The 16,198-nt window shown below is 41.0% G+C and overlaps 1 protein-coding gene across 5 annotated transcripts in view; it reads right to left on the minus strand.

Moving 5' to 3' along the window:
* DHRSX (dehydrogenase/reductase X-linked) overlaps positions 1–16,198 on the minus strand; it is a 223,268-nt gene that overhangs the window by 66,005 nt on the left and 141,065 nt on the right. For all 5 annotated transcript variants that reach the window (XM_048859796.2, XM_048859786.2, XM_075131084.1 and 2 more), the window contains one exon: positions 6,127–6,228. In XM_048859796.2, the coding sequence (XP_048715753.2) occupies positions 6,127–6,228 (102 nt within the window). The remainder of the gene's footprint in view (positions 1–6,126; positions 6,229–16,198) is intronic.

Below are 16,198 nucleotides of genomic sequence, written 5' to 3' on the forward strand. Positions count from 1 at the left end.
GCTGATCAATTGCACTTATTATGCACCGTTAGTTAATATTTTATCAGAGTTTTAAAAAAATCTGAAATCCTCCTTTTAATGACTTTGTAGACAGGCTATTTGAGCTACATGATGTTTTTCTATGTAGGGGGAAAAAACCACATTAGCTCATGTGTCATATGCCAACCCAAATGATTTTTAGAAACTGAAATTGTTTAAGCAATGTGCCATTTGCGTTTTAAAAAAAAAATGCTTTCCTTTTGATTCACTTTGAAAAGCAACGGGCTGAGCATGAGCGGCATGGATTAGCAAAGAGGGGCCTGGGAAGCAGAGTAAAAAGCCTAGCAATGAAAGGGCTGACCTTTGTTTGCCAAATGAACTCACACGTGTTTTCAACCGAATTTTTCCCCCTTAAATTAAACCCCAAAATTATGTTATGATAGCATTTAGGTTCTCATTTAAATCAACTATAGCAAGGAGATAGATGAGATTGTCTCACTGCCCTTACCTCATCCCCTTTTGCTTTGGAATCGTTATACTTTTGGCATGAGATTTCCAAAAGAGCCTAAGGGAGTTAATTGGTCAAATCCTACTGAATTTCAATGGGATTTGGGTACCTAATTCCCTTAGGCTCATTTGAAACTCCCAGATTTGGAATAATAAATCAAATTTGGATAAGATCCATGCAATGGGATGAGTTCTAAATGGCAGATAACATTTCTAAAGTACCTAAGTGACTTGGCTAGATCCAGAAAAGAGATGTAGGCTCAACGTTGCAACACAACTGTAGGTGCTCTGAAGCCAATGGAATCCATAGCCCAGGTTACACGCGCACAATGCATGGGGAGAGTCAGGTGCCTAAAAATGGGATTCACAGCAGTGACATAGTTAGGAGTGGAAACATAGGTGGCCTCAACTTCTGGTGGACTTGCAATGACCGACAGTCTAACATCACAGCAAACCATTGATATTGTATATTATTATATTATATATTGTTGCATATCTGGCTGTGGTCAGCCCCACCCACCCGGCTGAGACCATGTCGGGGCAGACCGCTGCCAATGGGGAGGCAACAACCAGGGCTGGGTGGCATAACAGCAAAGCCCCTTCCCTACTGACATGATGGGGGTGGCCAAGCCAAATCTGGGTAGTATTGTGACATGGGGAATGGGCTCCTTCTCCCAATCCCAGGTTCCAACTGACATGGCAGATCCTACGTCCATGAGGGAGCAGCAGCACCCCATGCACCACATCTCATTGCCATTTAAATTTGGCCCATCTGCCTGGAAGGGGCTCCACCAGTACACCACCCAGCTCTAGTTACTGCCTCCTGATTGGAAGTGATACATCCCAGCCTGCCCATGAACAGGGTGTGTGTTGGGGGGGAGGGGGAAGGGTGATTGGCTATAATCAAATTGGCTGTGTGAGCCAATGGGAAGACAGTAACCAGAGCCAGGGGGCATACAGTGGAGCCCCACCCCGTGTGAGTGATGGAGAAGTGGTTGGGCCAATGAGCAGCGTTGTGACCCAGTGCATGCTCCCAGACCCCAGCTCCACTCCGTTCTCCATTGACAAAGGCGCCAACTCCATCCCATGCCACACAGTTGCTTCCTCCCCATAGTGAGAGGTGTGCCCCGCTCCTGCCCACTGCTGGGGGAGGGGTTGGCCAAAACCTGGTTGTTTGGGAACTAAGAAACAATCAGCCAACAGGGAGGCAGTAACTGGAGCAGGGGTGGAGGGGTGCAGAGTCGGAGCCTATGTTGATGGGGAAGTGGAGCTAAGTGGAGCAGTTTGAGGCAGCTGCATTAAAAGACTGCTCAGTGGCCTGGCTCAACTTTGACATTTTTTTTCAGATTTGTGTGGGCTGCTTGGGTGCTAATTGAGTGGGCCAGGGCCCACCGGTGGCTCTGTCCTTGGTTCACAGAAGCCAGCATGTTGAACAAAGATCCGCCTAAACTAGCCAAGAGGAAATGCCAAGGAAAGAGGTATAGTCTAAGCCCCACCCCCTCAAAGGCCATAAGGAGGTACCTCCCTCTGCTCTCCTGGAGTTAGACAGCCAAGCCAGGTCAGCCCTTTCTTGTTTAAAAAGAAAAGAAAAGAAAAGAAAAGAAAAGAAAAGAAAAGAAAAGAAAAGAAAAGAAAAGAAAGAGCTGCTTTCCTTCCCGCCCCATACCCCAAAGCTCAGTAGTTAAAGGACTCACCCAGGAAGTGAGAGATCCAGGTTCAATTCCCCCCCTCTGCATGATGCAAAGCAGAGACTTGAACCAAAGTCTTCTCCCTTCCAGATGAATCCCCTAACCAGTGACTTCTGTGGTGGGTCACTCTGAAGCTGTTACATTTTGTATAAAATATGTAAATATTCAGGGACTTGAATACAACTCTCCCATCTCTCAGGGGAGTGCCTTTACCACTCAGCTATAGAGTCATTTTCACTGTCTCTCTGGCCCAATAAATTATTTACTTTAAATAAAAGTTAAAGTGTGTGTGTGTATAGATAGATATACACACAAACCCAGCATAAACGTATTGCATAATCATACATTTACATCATGTAAATATGAATAATATATAATAAATGAAACTATATCTATATTTTAAATGTTAAATATTTCATTTCAAGCAACTAAAATAACTTTAAGACCTTGTGAGAATGGAATAAATAAACTAAGTAATACTCTGAAGTAACTTATTTTGCATTAAATATAAAAATATTTTTGAGCTCATTTCCCATTTTCATAGAATCATAGAATATCAAGGTTGGAAGGGACCTCAGGAGGTCATCTAGTCTAAAGCAAAGTCCAGCTCAAAGCAGGACCAATCCCCAACTATGATTCACAATGGGTTATTTTAGATCTGCACATTAACAAAGTTTCCCTGGAGAAAATTAATTCCCCCCAAACTGCCTAAAACTGTAAAATGTTTGTGTTTTGACAATCAAATATTTTAACAAAAAACATGCAAACACGCATCTTTGTAATCCAGTCAGAACCAGTCCAAAGCAGAATTACAGCAGGCATTGCCTTTTTTCTAGTGACTGGTATTTTTGTGACTGAACATGGGAGGCAGAAGAACAATAATGTCTGAGCGTGGAGGTAGGTCAGAGACTAGGAACATATTGGTCCCTTGTTGCCTTAAAATCTGTGAATGAATCATGTTCCCTAAATACAGTATAAATCACACTGAATGGATTTTCAGTGAAGACACTGGAATGCAAAATTAAAAAGGAAAATAAATATCAATTAACATCAATGGCTCTATGGGCATAATTATGCACTCCGCACTAATCCAAGGTCACTGGGAGCCTCTCTCTTGCTGTCAAAGGATCAGACGCTCACTGTGTTGGAACCTACTGACTTTCCCTTTTAATGCCAGCCAAATGCCAGATTATTTACAGGAGCTAAAACAGATGTTGAACAGAATAGGAAACAAGCCCTCAGAAGCGGAAAGCCTGGTGATTCACCATGTGATTGTCAGAGGCTAACCTAATTATTAGAAGGGAGCCTTTACAGGGGCTCTGGAGATAATTATTCCTGTGATTCTGTTATGGCCTTAGTAAAAGGCAAAGTTAAGCCATTCATTTCATTACAGCTTCTGAAAGGATTTTCTTAAAGAGCTAATTTATCTGGGCAACAGTAACTGAGCATGAATTAAATAAAATGCCTTTCTTGGGGGTCATGAAAATGTAAACTAGTTCAGGGCACTGTACGTCAAGCCTCTTTAAAATTTATATTTTGGACTTAGAGGCTTTGGTGTCATATCCCATTTTTTATTAAGTCCATCAAAAAATAACATTTTTAAGATGATGAATTTTGCTGTAATAGTCAGGCTCCTTGTTTCCCGTGTAGTGATACAGCAAAAAACCCCTTTTGGGGTTCAAAAGGGAGCTAGATAGATTCGCAGAAGATAGGTCCATCAGTGGCTATTAGCCAGGATGGGCAGGAATGGTGTCCCTAGCCTCTGTTTGCCAGAAGTTGGATTGGGTGATAGGGCATGGATCACTTGATGATAACCTGTCTATTCATTCCCTTTGGGGCACCTGCCATTGACCGCTGTCAGAGGACAGGATACTGGGCTTGATGGACCTTTGGTCTGACCCAGTATGGCCGTTCTTATGTTCTTAAAAATGTAACATGAAAAACAGCAAAAATGTAGCATTGAAAATCAGATGCTTGCTATCATCTTCCCAAAGCCACTCTTTTAGGGTCTGATCCTTCAAACACAATTATATTACCAAGTGTAGTGTTTAGTACTTCGGTTGACCCATAACTCAATGGGACAAATCAAGGCATTAATGGAACTACATAAAGTTATGAGCAATATGCTCAGTAGTATTTACAAGATCAAGCACTTATTTCTTACTTCTCTCCCTACCATCATTGTTCCTTTGTCAACCTTGTCTCAGATATCAATGTGGCCTAGTGGTTGTGCTTTGGACTATGACTGTGGCAATCTGGGTTCTAGTCCCAGCGTCACTGCTGTTATTTGGGTAACATGGGGCAAGTCACTTCTCTTCCTTGTGACCCAGTTTCCCCACCTACAAAAAGGAGATAATAATCCTGACCTCCTTGGTAAAGAGCTTTGAAATCTACCGATGAAAAACACTATTGAAGAGCTAGATATTAATATGCCACAGATCAGTTGAATAATTACATAGTTTATGGCCCAAATGTTCAAATTTAGGTGTATTATTTAAGCATCTGAGTAAAAGTGGCATGATATTCAGAATTTCTGAGCATCCACAAATCCCACTGAAGTCAAGGGGAGCTGGACACCCTGAAAAGCACGCCATTTTTATTCTGATGCCTAAATAATTACTTAGATGCTTAACTTTAGGTATCTACATTTGAAAAATTGGGCCTATAATGCTTTTTATCTGCTCGTATGAGCAAGAATGTACAGTTACAGTATGGGTGTTCATTTTTACTGCACAGGCTGCAGCTGCGGTGGAAGCTAGCCTTTTAGTCAAGAGGTCTGAATAGATGATCTAATGGCCCCTTCTGGCCTACAACTCTATGAATCTATGAAATCCAGAAGTTTTTTTTTTCTCTTAAAAGGACACCAAGATCCATTCCATCTTAAGAATCCCATCCATTGCAGTCAAAATTTTGTTTGTGTAGATGCCCAGCAGGGGGAGAGGGTTGTCTCTATAGACACTTGCAGAAAAGAGGAGTTAAGATTTGGCAGACGTTTCCATTAACTCCATAGAATAAAACTCTATATTTTCATTTAATAGTGCATGAGCTACAGTTTGAGCTACTATCAAGAGCTCCTATAGTACATAAGTGCATGTAGCAAATCATCTAATGTAATGCAAGTGAAATTATTAGTTTGTTTTGCCCTCAGCAGGGCAGGACAGTTACATGAGTGGAGAAAATAGTATCAGTCCTTTTGGATTTCTCCCTTGTGTCTTCATTGAGAGACGGTTCATGCACAGAATTGGAGGGAAAGAAAAAAACAGCGTGTGAGCGCTGAAGGGCTTAGACAACAGCCCCAAATGAGTGGGGTGAGGCATGGGTTTGTTGATGATTTGCTTCCTGTTAAATGAATATACGAAAAGTTTCCCTCATAGTAGAGTGTTTAGTACAGAGGAGGCTTTTAAAACAAAAATGCCAGGAGAAAAAAATCTCTCTCTGGGCTGGATCCTGAAGATACCATGGTTATAAAAAAAAAATTAGATAGCTAGAACTGCCAATCCTAATGTTCAAAAACATCAAGAGTCAGTACCCCAAAATCTTGAGATTTAAAAAAGATAAAAGGTAAAAAAAAAGTTGGGTTTTTTATCTGCCTTTGGATTTTTGAAACTTTAGGGTCACATTTTCCAGTTTTTCCATAACAACCATGAGGGCTAGAAACTTTTAAAAAATGAATGCTGGAATTCTCTTGTAATTCCGTGACTCCAGGAGCTGGGGCTTTAATTAAAAAAAACCCACGAGTATCATGACACTTGCAATACAATCAAAGAGGCTGGCAAACTGAGGATGCCTCTTAAAATGTACTGAAGTGCTGACAAGGCCGTAAGCAGTAATTCAGTCATATTGCTATCTTGTTGTTTGGTTCAAATAAAGTATCTGAAACGTGAAGCATTGTAAAGAACCCAATGTGTCCAAATCTTACAGTAAGCATGTGAGAAGGTGAAAGAAAACTCACCATTATTCACCAGGACGTGGAGTGGACAATTCTTTGCTCTAAACTGTTGCACAAATTGCCGTATGGACTTCATTGAAGCCAAATCACAGTGTAAAAACTCCACTGGAAAGAAACAGAGAAAAAAACACCCCGTGAAGTCAGTTTACAGTGAAATAAAACAAAATACAAATTTATACATCACAATCCCACCCATTATGCTTGAGTGTGACCTACAAAGAAAGGGATATTTTGTTAAAAAATTGGCCTGGGCCCTTTTAAAAATTCTTTATAAGGAGGGCCAAAAACGTTCTCTTTTAGTCAGATTCAGAGACTTTAAGGTCAGAAGGGACCATCGTGATCGGGATTGTCCCGAGCTATTCTGGGGCCCTACGCAGTCCCACCATAGGGGGTGAGGGGGGCAGACCTCCGGGGGGGGGCTGGCTTGGGGGACAGGGGGAACCACTCCCCAGCACTCACTGGCAGCATGGCTGGGGCAGGGCTGCTGCACCTTCTGCCATCCATGAGTGCAGGCCCAGCCCTCCTGCACTCCTCAGGGACGGGAAGGGGCAAAGTAGGGGTGGGGAGAGGCAGGGGCTGAAGCAGCACGCAGCTGCACAGAGGACCAGGAAATTTGGTACCCCAAACTTCCTGGTGCCCTATGCAGCTGCGTACTTTGCGTATGGGTAAGGACGGCCCTGATCATGATCATCTAGTCTGACTTCCTGCACATTGCAGCACACAGAACCTCACCCACCCACTCCTATAATAGACTCATGACCTTTGGCTGAGTTACTGAAGTCCCCAAATCATGGTTTAAAGACTTCAAGTTACAGAGAATCCATCATTTACCCTAGTTTAAACCTGCAAGTGACCCGTGCCAGAGGCTGCAGAGGAAGGCAAAAAAACCCAAAATCCCAGGATCTCTGCCAATCTGAGCTGGGGGGAAATTCCTTCCCAACCCCAAATATGGCAATCAGTTAGGCCCTGAGCATGTGGGCAAGACCCACCAGGCAGATACCTGGAAACGAATTCTCTGTAGTAACTCAGAGCCCTCCCCATCTCGTGTCCCGTCACCCATCATTGGTGATTTTTGCTACTGGCAGTCACCGATGGGCCACATGCCATTGTAGGAAGTCCCCTCATACCATCCCCTCCATAAACTTATCAAGCTTAGTCTTGAAGCCAGTTAGGTTTTTTGCCCCCCCTGCTCCCCTTGGAAGGCTGTTCCAGAACTTCACTCCTCTGATAGTGAGAAACCTTCACCTAATTTCAAACCTAAACTTGTTGATGGCCAGTTTATATCCATTTGTTTTTGTGTTAACATACGCACTTAACTTAAATAACTCCTCTCCCTCCCTGATATTTATCCCTCTGATGTATTTATAGAGAGCAATCATATCTCCCCTCAGCCTTTATTGGTTAGGCTAAACAAGCCAAGCTCTTTGAGTCTCCTCTCATAAGGTAGGTTTTCCATTCCTCAGTCATCCTAGTAGCCCTTCTCTGCACCTGTTCCAGTTTGAATTCCTCTCTCTTACACATGGGAGACCAGCAATGCACACACTATTCCAGATGAGGTCTCACCAGTGCCTTGTATAATACTTCCCTGTCTTTAGTGGAAATACCTCACCTGATGCATCCTAGGACTGCATTAGCCTTTTTCTCAGCCACATTATATTGCCTGCTCATAGTCATACTATGATCAACCAAATATACCCAGGTCTTTCTCCTCCTCTGTAGCTTCCAACTGATAAATCCCCCGCTTAAAGCAAAAAATCTTGTTGTTAGTCCCCAAATGCATGACCTTGCACTTTACACTATTGAATTTCATCCCATTTCTATTACTCCAGTTTACAAGGTCATCCAGATCTTCTTGTTATAATATTCCGATCCTACTCCGTATTGGCAATACCTCTCAACTTTGTGTCATTCTGCAATTATTTTTTAAGCACACTCCCACTTTTTGTGCCAAGGTCAGTAATAAAAATGTTAAATAAGATTGGTCCCAAGACCAGTGCCTGAGGAACTCCACTAGTAACCTCCCTCCAGCCTCACAGGTCACTTTTCAGTGTGACCCATTGTGGTCTCCCCTTTAACCAGTTCCTTATCCACCTTTCAGTTCCCATATTAATCCCCATCTTCTCCAATATAACTAATAATTTCCCATGTGAAACTGTATCAAATGCCTTACTGAAATCTAGGTAGATTAGATCTGTTTATCCTTTGTCTAAAAAGGATCAGTTATCTTCTCAAAGAAGGAGATCAGGTTGGGTCTGGCAAGATCTACCTTTTGTAAAACAATGTTGTATTTTATCCCACTCACTATTCACCTTTATGTCCTGAACTACTTTCTCTTTCAAAATTTGTTCCAAGACTTTGCACACAATTGAGATCAAACTAACAGGCCTGTAGTTTCCTGGATCACTTTTTTTCCTTTTCTTAAAATTAGGAACTAGATTAGCAATTCTCTTGTCATAAGATATGACCCGTGAGTTTACAGATTCCTTGCTATTGGACTTGCAATTTCGTGTGCTAGTTCCTCTAATATTATTGCATGAGATTATCCGGGCCCCCTGATTTAGTCCCTTTCAGCTGCTTGAGCTTAACTTCTACCTCGCCTGTGGTAATTTCTACCTCAATATACTTGTTACCCTAGCCACACTACCACTACCTCAAAGTTCTTCATTAGACTCATTCAAAACTGAGGCAAAGTATTTGTTTAGGTTTTTCCCCTTCTTTCTTTTCTTTCAGTTTATTTTTTTCAAGTTCTTGGTTTTTCACCTTCCAAATATCAAGAATGTCAAGTATGGTCTTCCCTTGTTTTGCTGGGGTATCTGTTGAATGTTTCAGAGCACATTTATTGTGAAATATCACACCTTAATTGCAGGTGTTGAATCTTTAACAAAAATATCTTTTAGCCAATGTTAATCAGTAATTAAATAGGTGTCAACAAAATTAATAAACATTCAAACACAAAAGAGCCCAAATCCTCCCATGTGTTTTAGACAGTCCGATTAAAAATTGCTTCCCCTTTCAGTTGTTCAACTCTTGCTCTCTTGACTTTTTTGATGTCACCACTTCATTAGTTCTCTTGTCTAGAATATAACAGGGCAGACGAGGCCTGGATGTCTTATGTGAAAAATTAATAACTCTGCTCCCCCCTTCCCACTCACCCTATCAAACTTTAATTTATTTATTCATTTCATTTTTAAAGCAAAACTTTCAGATGTTTTTTATACATCAAAAGGAGGCAAGAGAAAAAAACGCAACCTCCCTTTTTTGCAGGCTGACTTTAGAAGAGCTATTCAAACCGCATGCTATTTTAAAAAATGTAGACTGACAAACATGGAGAGGGGGGTTCAACTATACTCTCTAAAGTATATGCTCTTTCTTCTCTCTCTTGGTTTGTTACCCATAAAACAACAATTTGTGCCAATGACACAGGAGTATTAGGCTAGCCATGTGGTGATTTGAGATTACTATTTATTGTATTGTAACATATTCAGCTTTACTGCTGTGGTTAGATGTTCAGCTGCATGCATGTGTTTAGTTATTACTTTAGTTATTATTAGTTATTAGTGTACATGTGGGTCACCAGTGCGGTTAGATGTTCGGTTGTGTGCGTGTGTTCTCCCTGTGTGTCTGCGCAGACAGACAGCACAGCAGACCTCGAGCAAACTGTCCAATGACCACAAGATGCACTGAAGTGCGAAGGCACCAGGCCAGGTTTATTGTTGACAAATCACAGTAATAGCACCTGGTAGATGCTATGAGGATACTAAGACATGTATGCCCATGACAATGAACACAGCTCAGTGAATGGCGGGACTTTCCATTCCCCACTTGGCAGGACAAAAGACACTCTACTTGAGACTCCATTTTATACCCTGATACAAACAAGTTGCGTACTGCCCCTTTGACATAATTAGTTGCTGCCCCTTGACGTGGCTAGCTATTACCCAGTACATGTTGGTTTAATTAAAACATTTTTATTACTTACTGTTATCCTGATCTTATCTGTTAGGAGGGGTCAGTACATTTCTGTTATCCAGGGGGAACGTTTTTGTACCATCCTTGATATTGGGATGTTCTGTTATCACTTGCTATTGGGATGTGTTTGCGTGAGTACTCTGTGCCTAGCACTTCTTAGGAATGTGTATTTCTGCAATATCAGCCCTGTTCTTGCCAGATTCTGTGAGCAGGTCCTGCCTCATACCAGGCCTCTGATACAAAGGCTTATGTTTCAGGCTCTCTTCCTACTACAACTGTTATCTCATGGTTCCCTTCCCCACTTATTCATCTAATCCACATGTTTTATATGGTCATAAAATAGATTGTGAGTTATTTGAGGTATGATTGTGTGTAAAGAGTGCATTACAGCTAAGCCACAAGATCTGCTAAAGTGGGATCCACTAAAGCGGGGCCTCTAGGCACTCCAGCAATCCACATAACAAACAGTAATGATAACACTTATTCAAATTCATTACAGCAAAATACTTTTCCAGTTTGAAACTGCTTTAGAACTTCAGACACAAATGAAGCTTCCAGTTGGTTGTCAATTATGTCAGACTATTTTCCCCCTACTGTTACTCACACCTTCTTGTCAACTGTTTGAAATGGGCCATCCTGATTATCACTACAAAAGTTTTTTTTCTCCTGCTGATAATAGTCCATCTTAATTGATTTGTCTTGTTAGAGTTGGTATGGCAACCCCCACCTTATGTGTATACACACACAACTTCCTACTGTATTTTCCGCTCCATGCATCTGATGAAGTGGGTTTTAGCCCACGAAAGCTTATGTCCAAATAAATTTGTTAGTCTCTAAGGTGCCACAAGTACTCCTCATTCTTTTTATTCTATATATGGTTAGATCTGGCTGCTTTCCTTGATTTTATTTGTGTATTGCATTTGCAAGTGGCAATGAGACACAACAGAGAGCATATTTCTAGGGGATTACTGCACACTGAAAGTGGATACAGCCATTCCTTCTTTGGCCTTCTTGCTGTATAAGGCCACATGAGCAATGCCGTAATCTCCCAGGTAGTTACTACCTGTTGTGTCTTGTTGCTTAGTAACTAATAATGCATGGTTATAGCTCTGAACAGTATTGACTACCATCTAGATCTTTCCTTTATGTGTGCAAATAGAAATATCAAAAAATACTCTGAATCTACTGTAGCTTTTTATTTCTCCAATCGGCTCTAGCCCCCCAATAGAAGAGAATTAGTAAAAGAATGGTCGCCTCCTCCATAGGAGAGATGCATGCACCATGAAAGGAGGAGTTCCTTAGACACAAATATAACAATATATATATAACAATAGACACAAAGCACTTGTGACTAGAGCTGATCAACATTTTTTCAGTGAATAAACTATACACCAGAAAACCACTAAGTTCACTGAACGTTTCGACCAGACTGAGAAATCGCAATGTTTCTGAAATGTTGAAACAAAACATTTCATTTTGACCCAATTCAAATTTTAACAAAAGCAAAGGGGAACTAGATTCACAAAATGGCTTGAGGGCATGGGGAAGAACGAACAACATCATTCTTGTAGCCTTTAGCCCAATGGGTAGGGTACCCACCTGGGATATGGGTCTTCTATTTCCCCCTCTTCACAAATGAGGAGAAAGGACTGGAACCCAGGTCTCCCACCTCTCGGGTGAATGTGCTAACCACTGGGTTTTGGAGTATTCTGGCATAGGTTTCTCTCAGTCTCTCCTATTGAAGCTGTTTCGCTTTTTATAAATAATTAGTCATTGGAGTAGGAACTTGAATTTGGGTCTTACACATCCTCAGTGAGCGCGCTAACCATCAAGCTATAGAGCCATTCTCATTCTTTTTCTCTGGCCCAATGACTACTCACGGCCATTCATAGCAGCACTTCATAGTCATTCATAATGACAACAACAAAGTATTTAATACAGTGGGGCTCGTATCCATGAATGGGGCCTCTGGGCATTACTACAAGTACTACTAATATTGTTTTCTTGCTTCAGGCTCATTTCTGGGCAAATGTATAACGATATTTTGTAACTTTGTAATTTTAAAATTCCTTCCACCAAAAGATCTCAACACAGTTCACAAAAATGAATAAACTAATCCTCACAAAGTAGGGAATATTAATCTTAGTTTGTTCAGAAGGCAGAGAGATTAAGGGCCAGAAGCAGACACTCTTACTCACATGTAGCAGTACTTTACTCTGCAAGTAGTTCTACTGAAATAAACAGAACTTTTTGGAGATTAAGGCGCTACTCCACATGAGAATGTCCGAATATGGCCCTGAGTGACTTGCCCAGGGTCTTGCAGTGCATCTGTAGCAGATCAGAGAATAGAAACCAGATCTCCTTTCTCCTATGGTTTGTTCTTTTAGCCTGAGTAGTAGATTAAAGAACTGCATATTAAGAATCTAAATGATACTGCCATATTATAACAGTTTTAAGTATAGTCCAATTTTTTAAACTACCCTTTAACCAAACCCAACATTCAGCAATAGAGATGAGACAAATGACTGCAGATTAAGGCCTTCTATGCACAGTGGGGGTAATGGGCCCTAAAGGAATTGAATTTTCTAAAGTGCATTAATGTGATGCACATTTATTTGTCCATATAGAAAAGCCCTTAACTTGCAGTCATTAGTCTTGTGCATGTCAGTGTGCTCACCCCACTGGGTAGTAAAGCCTTAACTTTGCAATAGCATTGTTACTTGACCAATATAATGAGAAACAACAGCTCATGAAGTTTTTCATGTATAGTAGGTCTGGGCAAAGAAAGCAAACATTAGCTTTGATGGAATACAAACAAAGTCAATACTTTTCCAAATTAAAGCTGATGCCAATATTAGGCATAAATATTAGGCAAAAATTATTTTTAACATTTTCAGTTTATCAGTCCATTAGGCCTCAAATCATTCATGTCCCCAGAATTGTTAACAAATGTAATTTGGTTAGTCTCTAAGGTGCCACAAGTACTCCTTTTCTTTTTGCGAATACAGACTAACACGGCTGTTACTCTGAAATGTAATTCTGTTTACGTTCTAAGTTTAGTAGCATAATAGGTCTTTAAAACTAATCAGTCCTTGACTTTGCACGTGGCTTTCAAATTCTCAAACAAAAACAGAGCAAGAACGTAGGATTTGGAATCTAGGAAGAGGAACATTAGCAACTAATGTTGCTGAATCTTCATAATCATTTCAAACACTATTCCATTCAGCTGTTTCTTCTACTATTCTTTCACACAGACATTCACTTCTAGAATGCGTGCCTGTATTTCTTTCCTCTGTGTGGGTGTGTCTGACACACTGATCTAGGTAATACCTTCACTAAAAGCAAAGCAATTATATCTTTGTCAGATGCTAGCTAAAATATTCACACAGAATGAAAAAAAAAAAAAAAGATTTGACTATTACTTTGCTGTAATCTGGGGACACCTAATTCAATACTTAGAAAGTTATTAGCTAATTACATACAAATGGAGTGTAACGGAGCAAAAAGATGACCAGAATTCATTCTGTGCTTATTCACATCCAAACATGCATGTTTGATATTATCGATATTTCTGCTTTGCCCAATGTGACAAGTTTTTTTAACATGCATTTATTCTATTGTAGCATTTTGCTTAAGCAGGTACTGGCTGTACTTCGACATCCTAACAATGTCTGCTTTAAAGCTTTTGTACATAAAAATCAAACAAAATGACTAACAACAAACTGGAGACAGAATGGTCATCACAAACCTGGCAAGCATAATCTCACCTGTATCCTTGGCACACCCACCTTCAAACATCTATCCAGTATACCTGGATGGGAGGTAAATAGCTTTGAACTTCCCCCACCTCAAGCTAAATGGTCCTAAGGAAACTCTTTGCTCTCCCCGCTTTTACAGATCTAACCAGCTAACCAAAGCTGATCTTTGTACAGATTAACTCTCTGTTTAAACAGGTTTCTGTAATGTGCAAAAAAAAAGAATAAAATCCAAACTCACTAAATGTCAAAGTGCACCCCTGAGGTGTCATAACACGGGTACCAAAGTGCATGAGTGAAATTGTGAACTTCCAAGACAGTATACTGTAAGTCCTTGGTTAAGATCAGTACTAGTGGCGTTCTCCAGCCTATTCATTGCAATATGACTTTTGTCTGGGGTGTTTAAGGAATACTGTGTTTAGAAATTCTTGGTGGATAATTATTTGCACATGCTTTTTTCCAGAACTATTTGAACATTGTCTGTTCAAAAGAAACAACTGAAAAAGCAGTTTATAGTGCCACTTCTTAACTATGTCGCTTTGACTTATTGTACTAAGAGGGAAGGGGGGGAAAAAAAACTTTCAAGAGTTACGTTTCAGGAGTTACTTTAAAAAAAGTAAAAAGTCTAAAACTGAAAGGAATTTTTTTTTATTATTATTATTATATATATATATATATTTTTTTTTTTACACAGTGCAGCTTGACTTACCCATTTTCACCTCCTATACAACTTAATCTTCTTGGTGAGTGTATATATGAGTGTAGCAGAATTAAATGGCATAGTCCACTGACCCCCCTGTGTGTCGAATTCAGCCAGTTTTACTGCAACACTTAGTCCTCAGATAAGCAAAATTTAGAACAACAGCTCTGCTTTCAAGTTCCATCGCTGGCAACTGCTCCAGGTACTGCCAAAATAGTACATTATAACAGAATCTCCAGACTGATTCACAGTTCAGTCACCTTTCCAGAGCACACATCACTGAACCGTGGTGCAAAAAGTAGCTCAGATAAAGGTTGAGAACTACTCAAGCATGATTGCCTCAATCTATTTATACCACAAATAGTGTATTATTTGAAACAAGCTTTCTTTTCTATACATTACAGGCATTACAGTATGCATGTGTTCATAAACACACGTAAATACACTGCCTGGCTGGGATGATTTAGTTGGGGATTGGTCCTGCTTTGAGCAGGGGGTTGGACGAGATGACCTCCTGAGGTCCCTTCCAACCCTGATATTCTATGATTCTATATTTGTATATGCTTGCAGCTCAATATGGACCAGGCTTGAAAAACTGAGCAGCCACCATCTAACTAGAGACCTAAACCTATCTAGCCAAAGGCAGATACAAAAGATGAGAGGAAGGGATAACACCTGCAAGGTCGAGGGGCAGTCCCATGGTGAGAAAGCTGGGTAAGAAGCCTTGCCTCAGCTGCCTACAATGGAGTTGGGTTCCTCTAGGGCAGGAGTTTTTCCCTGATTAGTCATAACAGCCTATGGGTATTAGATATCTGTTACATCTGAAGCTCACTCTTATGGCTGCTGGAAAGCCGGAGCTCTCTGACCCCCGTCCCCACATTCCAGAGCCTCCTGGTTGATGGGTATGTCCACTGCTTTCCTTATACTCAGGTCCCTGGCTGCAGTGAAAGGTGGTGGAGGTCTCTGCTCTCCTGCCAGACACTTGCTTCTTAGGAGGCGTTTTTCTGTAGCTCTGCCCCTTCCCCTGACTGGTTTTTTGGGGGGGTCCCTCTCTCTCCTGGATGTCTTTAGGATCTGCTGCTGACCTTCCTGTAGCTTTAGGGTGAAATTGACAAAGCTTTGTCAATTTTGTCCCTGTCCACAGGGTTCTGAATGGCACCAGAGTGAAAATGACCAGAGACTTAGCAGTTTCACTCTGCAGATCTGGTTTGGCAAAAGTAGGTGCAGGAGCAGGGGCACTAGAGTTGTCTGTTAGAAGACTCTGGAAGGTAGCTATGCATCAGTTCACATTTGGAATATTTTCTTCACAACCATAAGGGTTAGAAACTGCATGCCAGATCCTTGGTCCAGGTTAAGTCCCATTTGCATCACTGGGATGGTACAAAAGGAATTTATAGGTGATCTAAAGAAGTAGCTGAGGATTCCTCTGCCAAAAGGGAATCTCTTGTTGAAAGAAAGAAACTGCAAAAATGGATTGCTTAGCATCTCCTTGCCCCTATTAGCTGAGGAAGTTTTCCTACTTGACACAGGTGAATGGGTTTTTGAAACAGTGAATATGGACACTTTTCACTCCTATAATTAGCAAGCTGCAAATTGCTTTTCCCCCCTACACAGGTGACATTCCCCACTGGTGCAGAGGCCAGCACAAGAC

This window comes from Caretta caretta, chromosome 1 (assembly GCF_965140235.1).
Source record: "Caretta caretta isolate rCarCar2 chromosome 1, rCarCar1.hap1, whole genome shotgun sequence".
In the NCBI taxonomy this organism is placed as follows: domain Eukaryota; kingdom Metazoa; phylum Chordata; order Testudines; family Cheloniidae; genus Caretta; species Caretta caretta.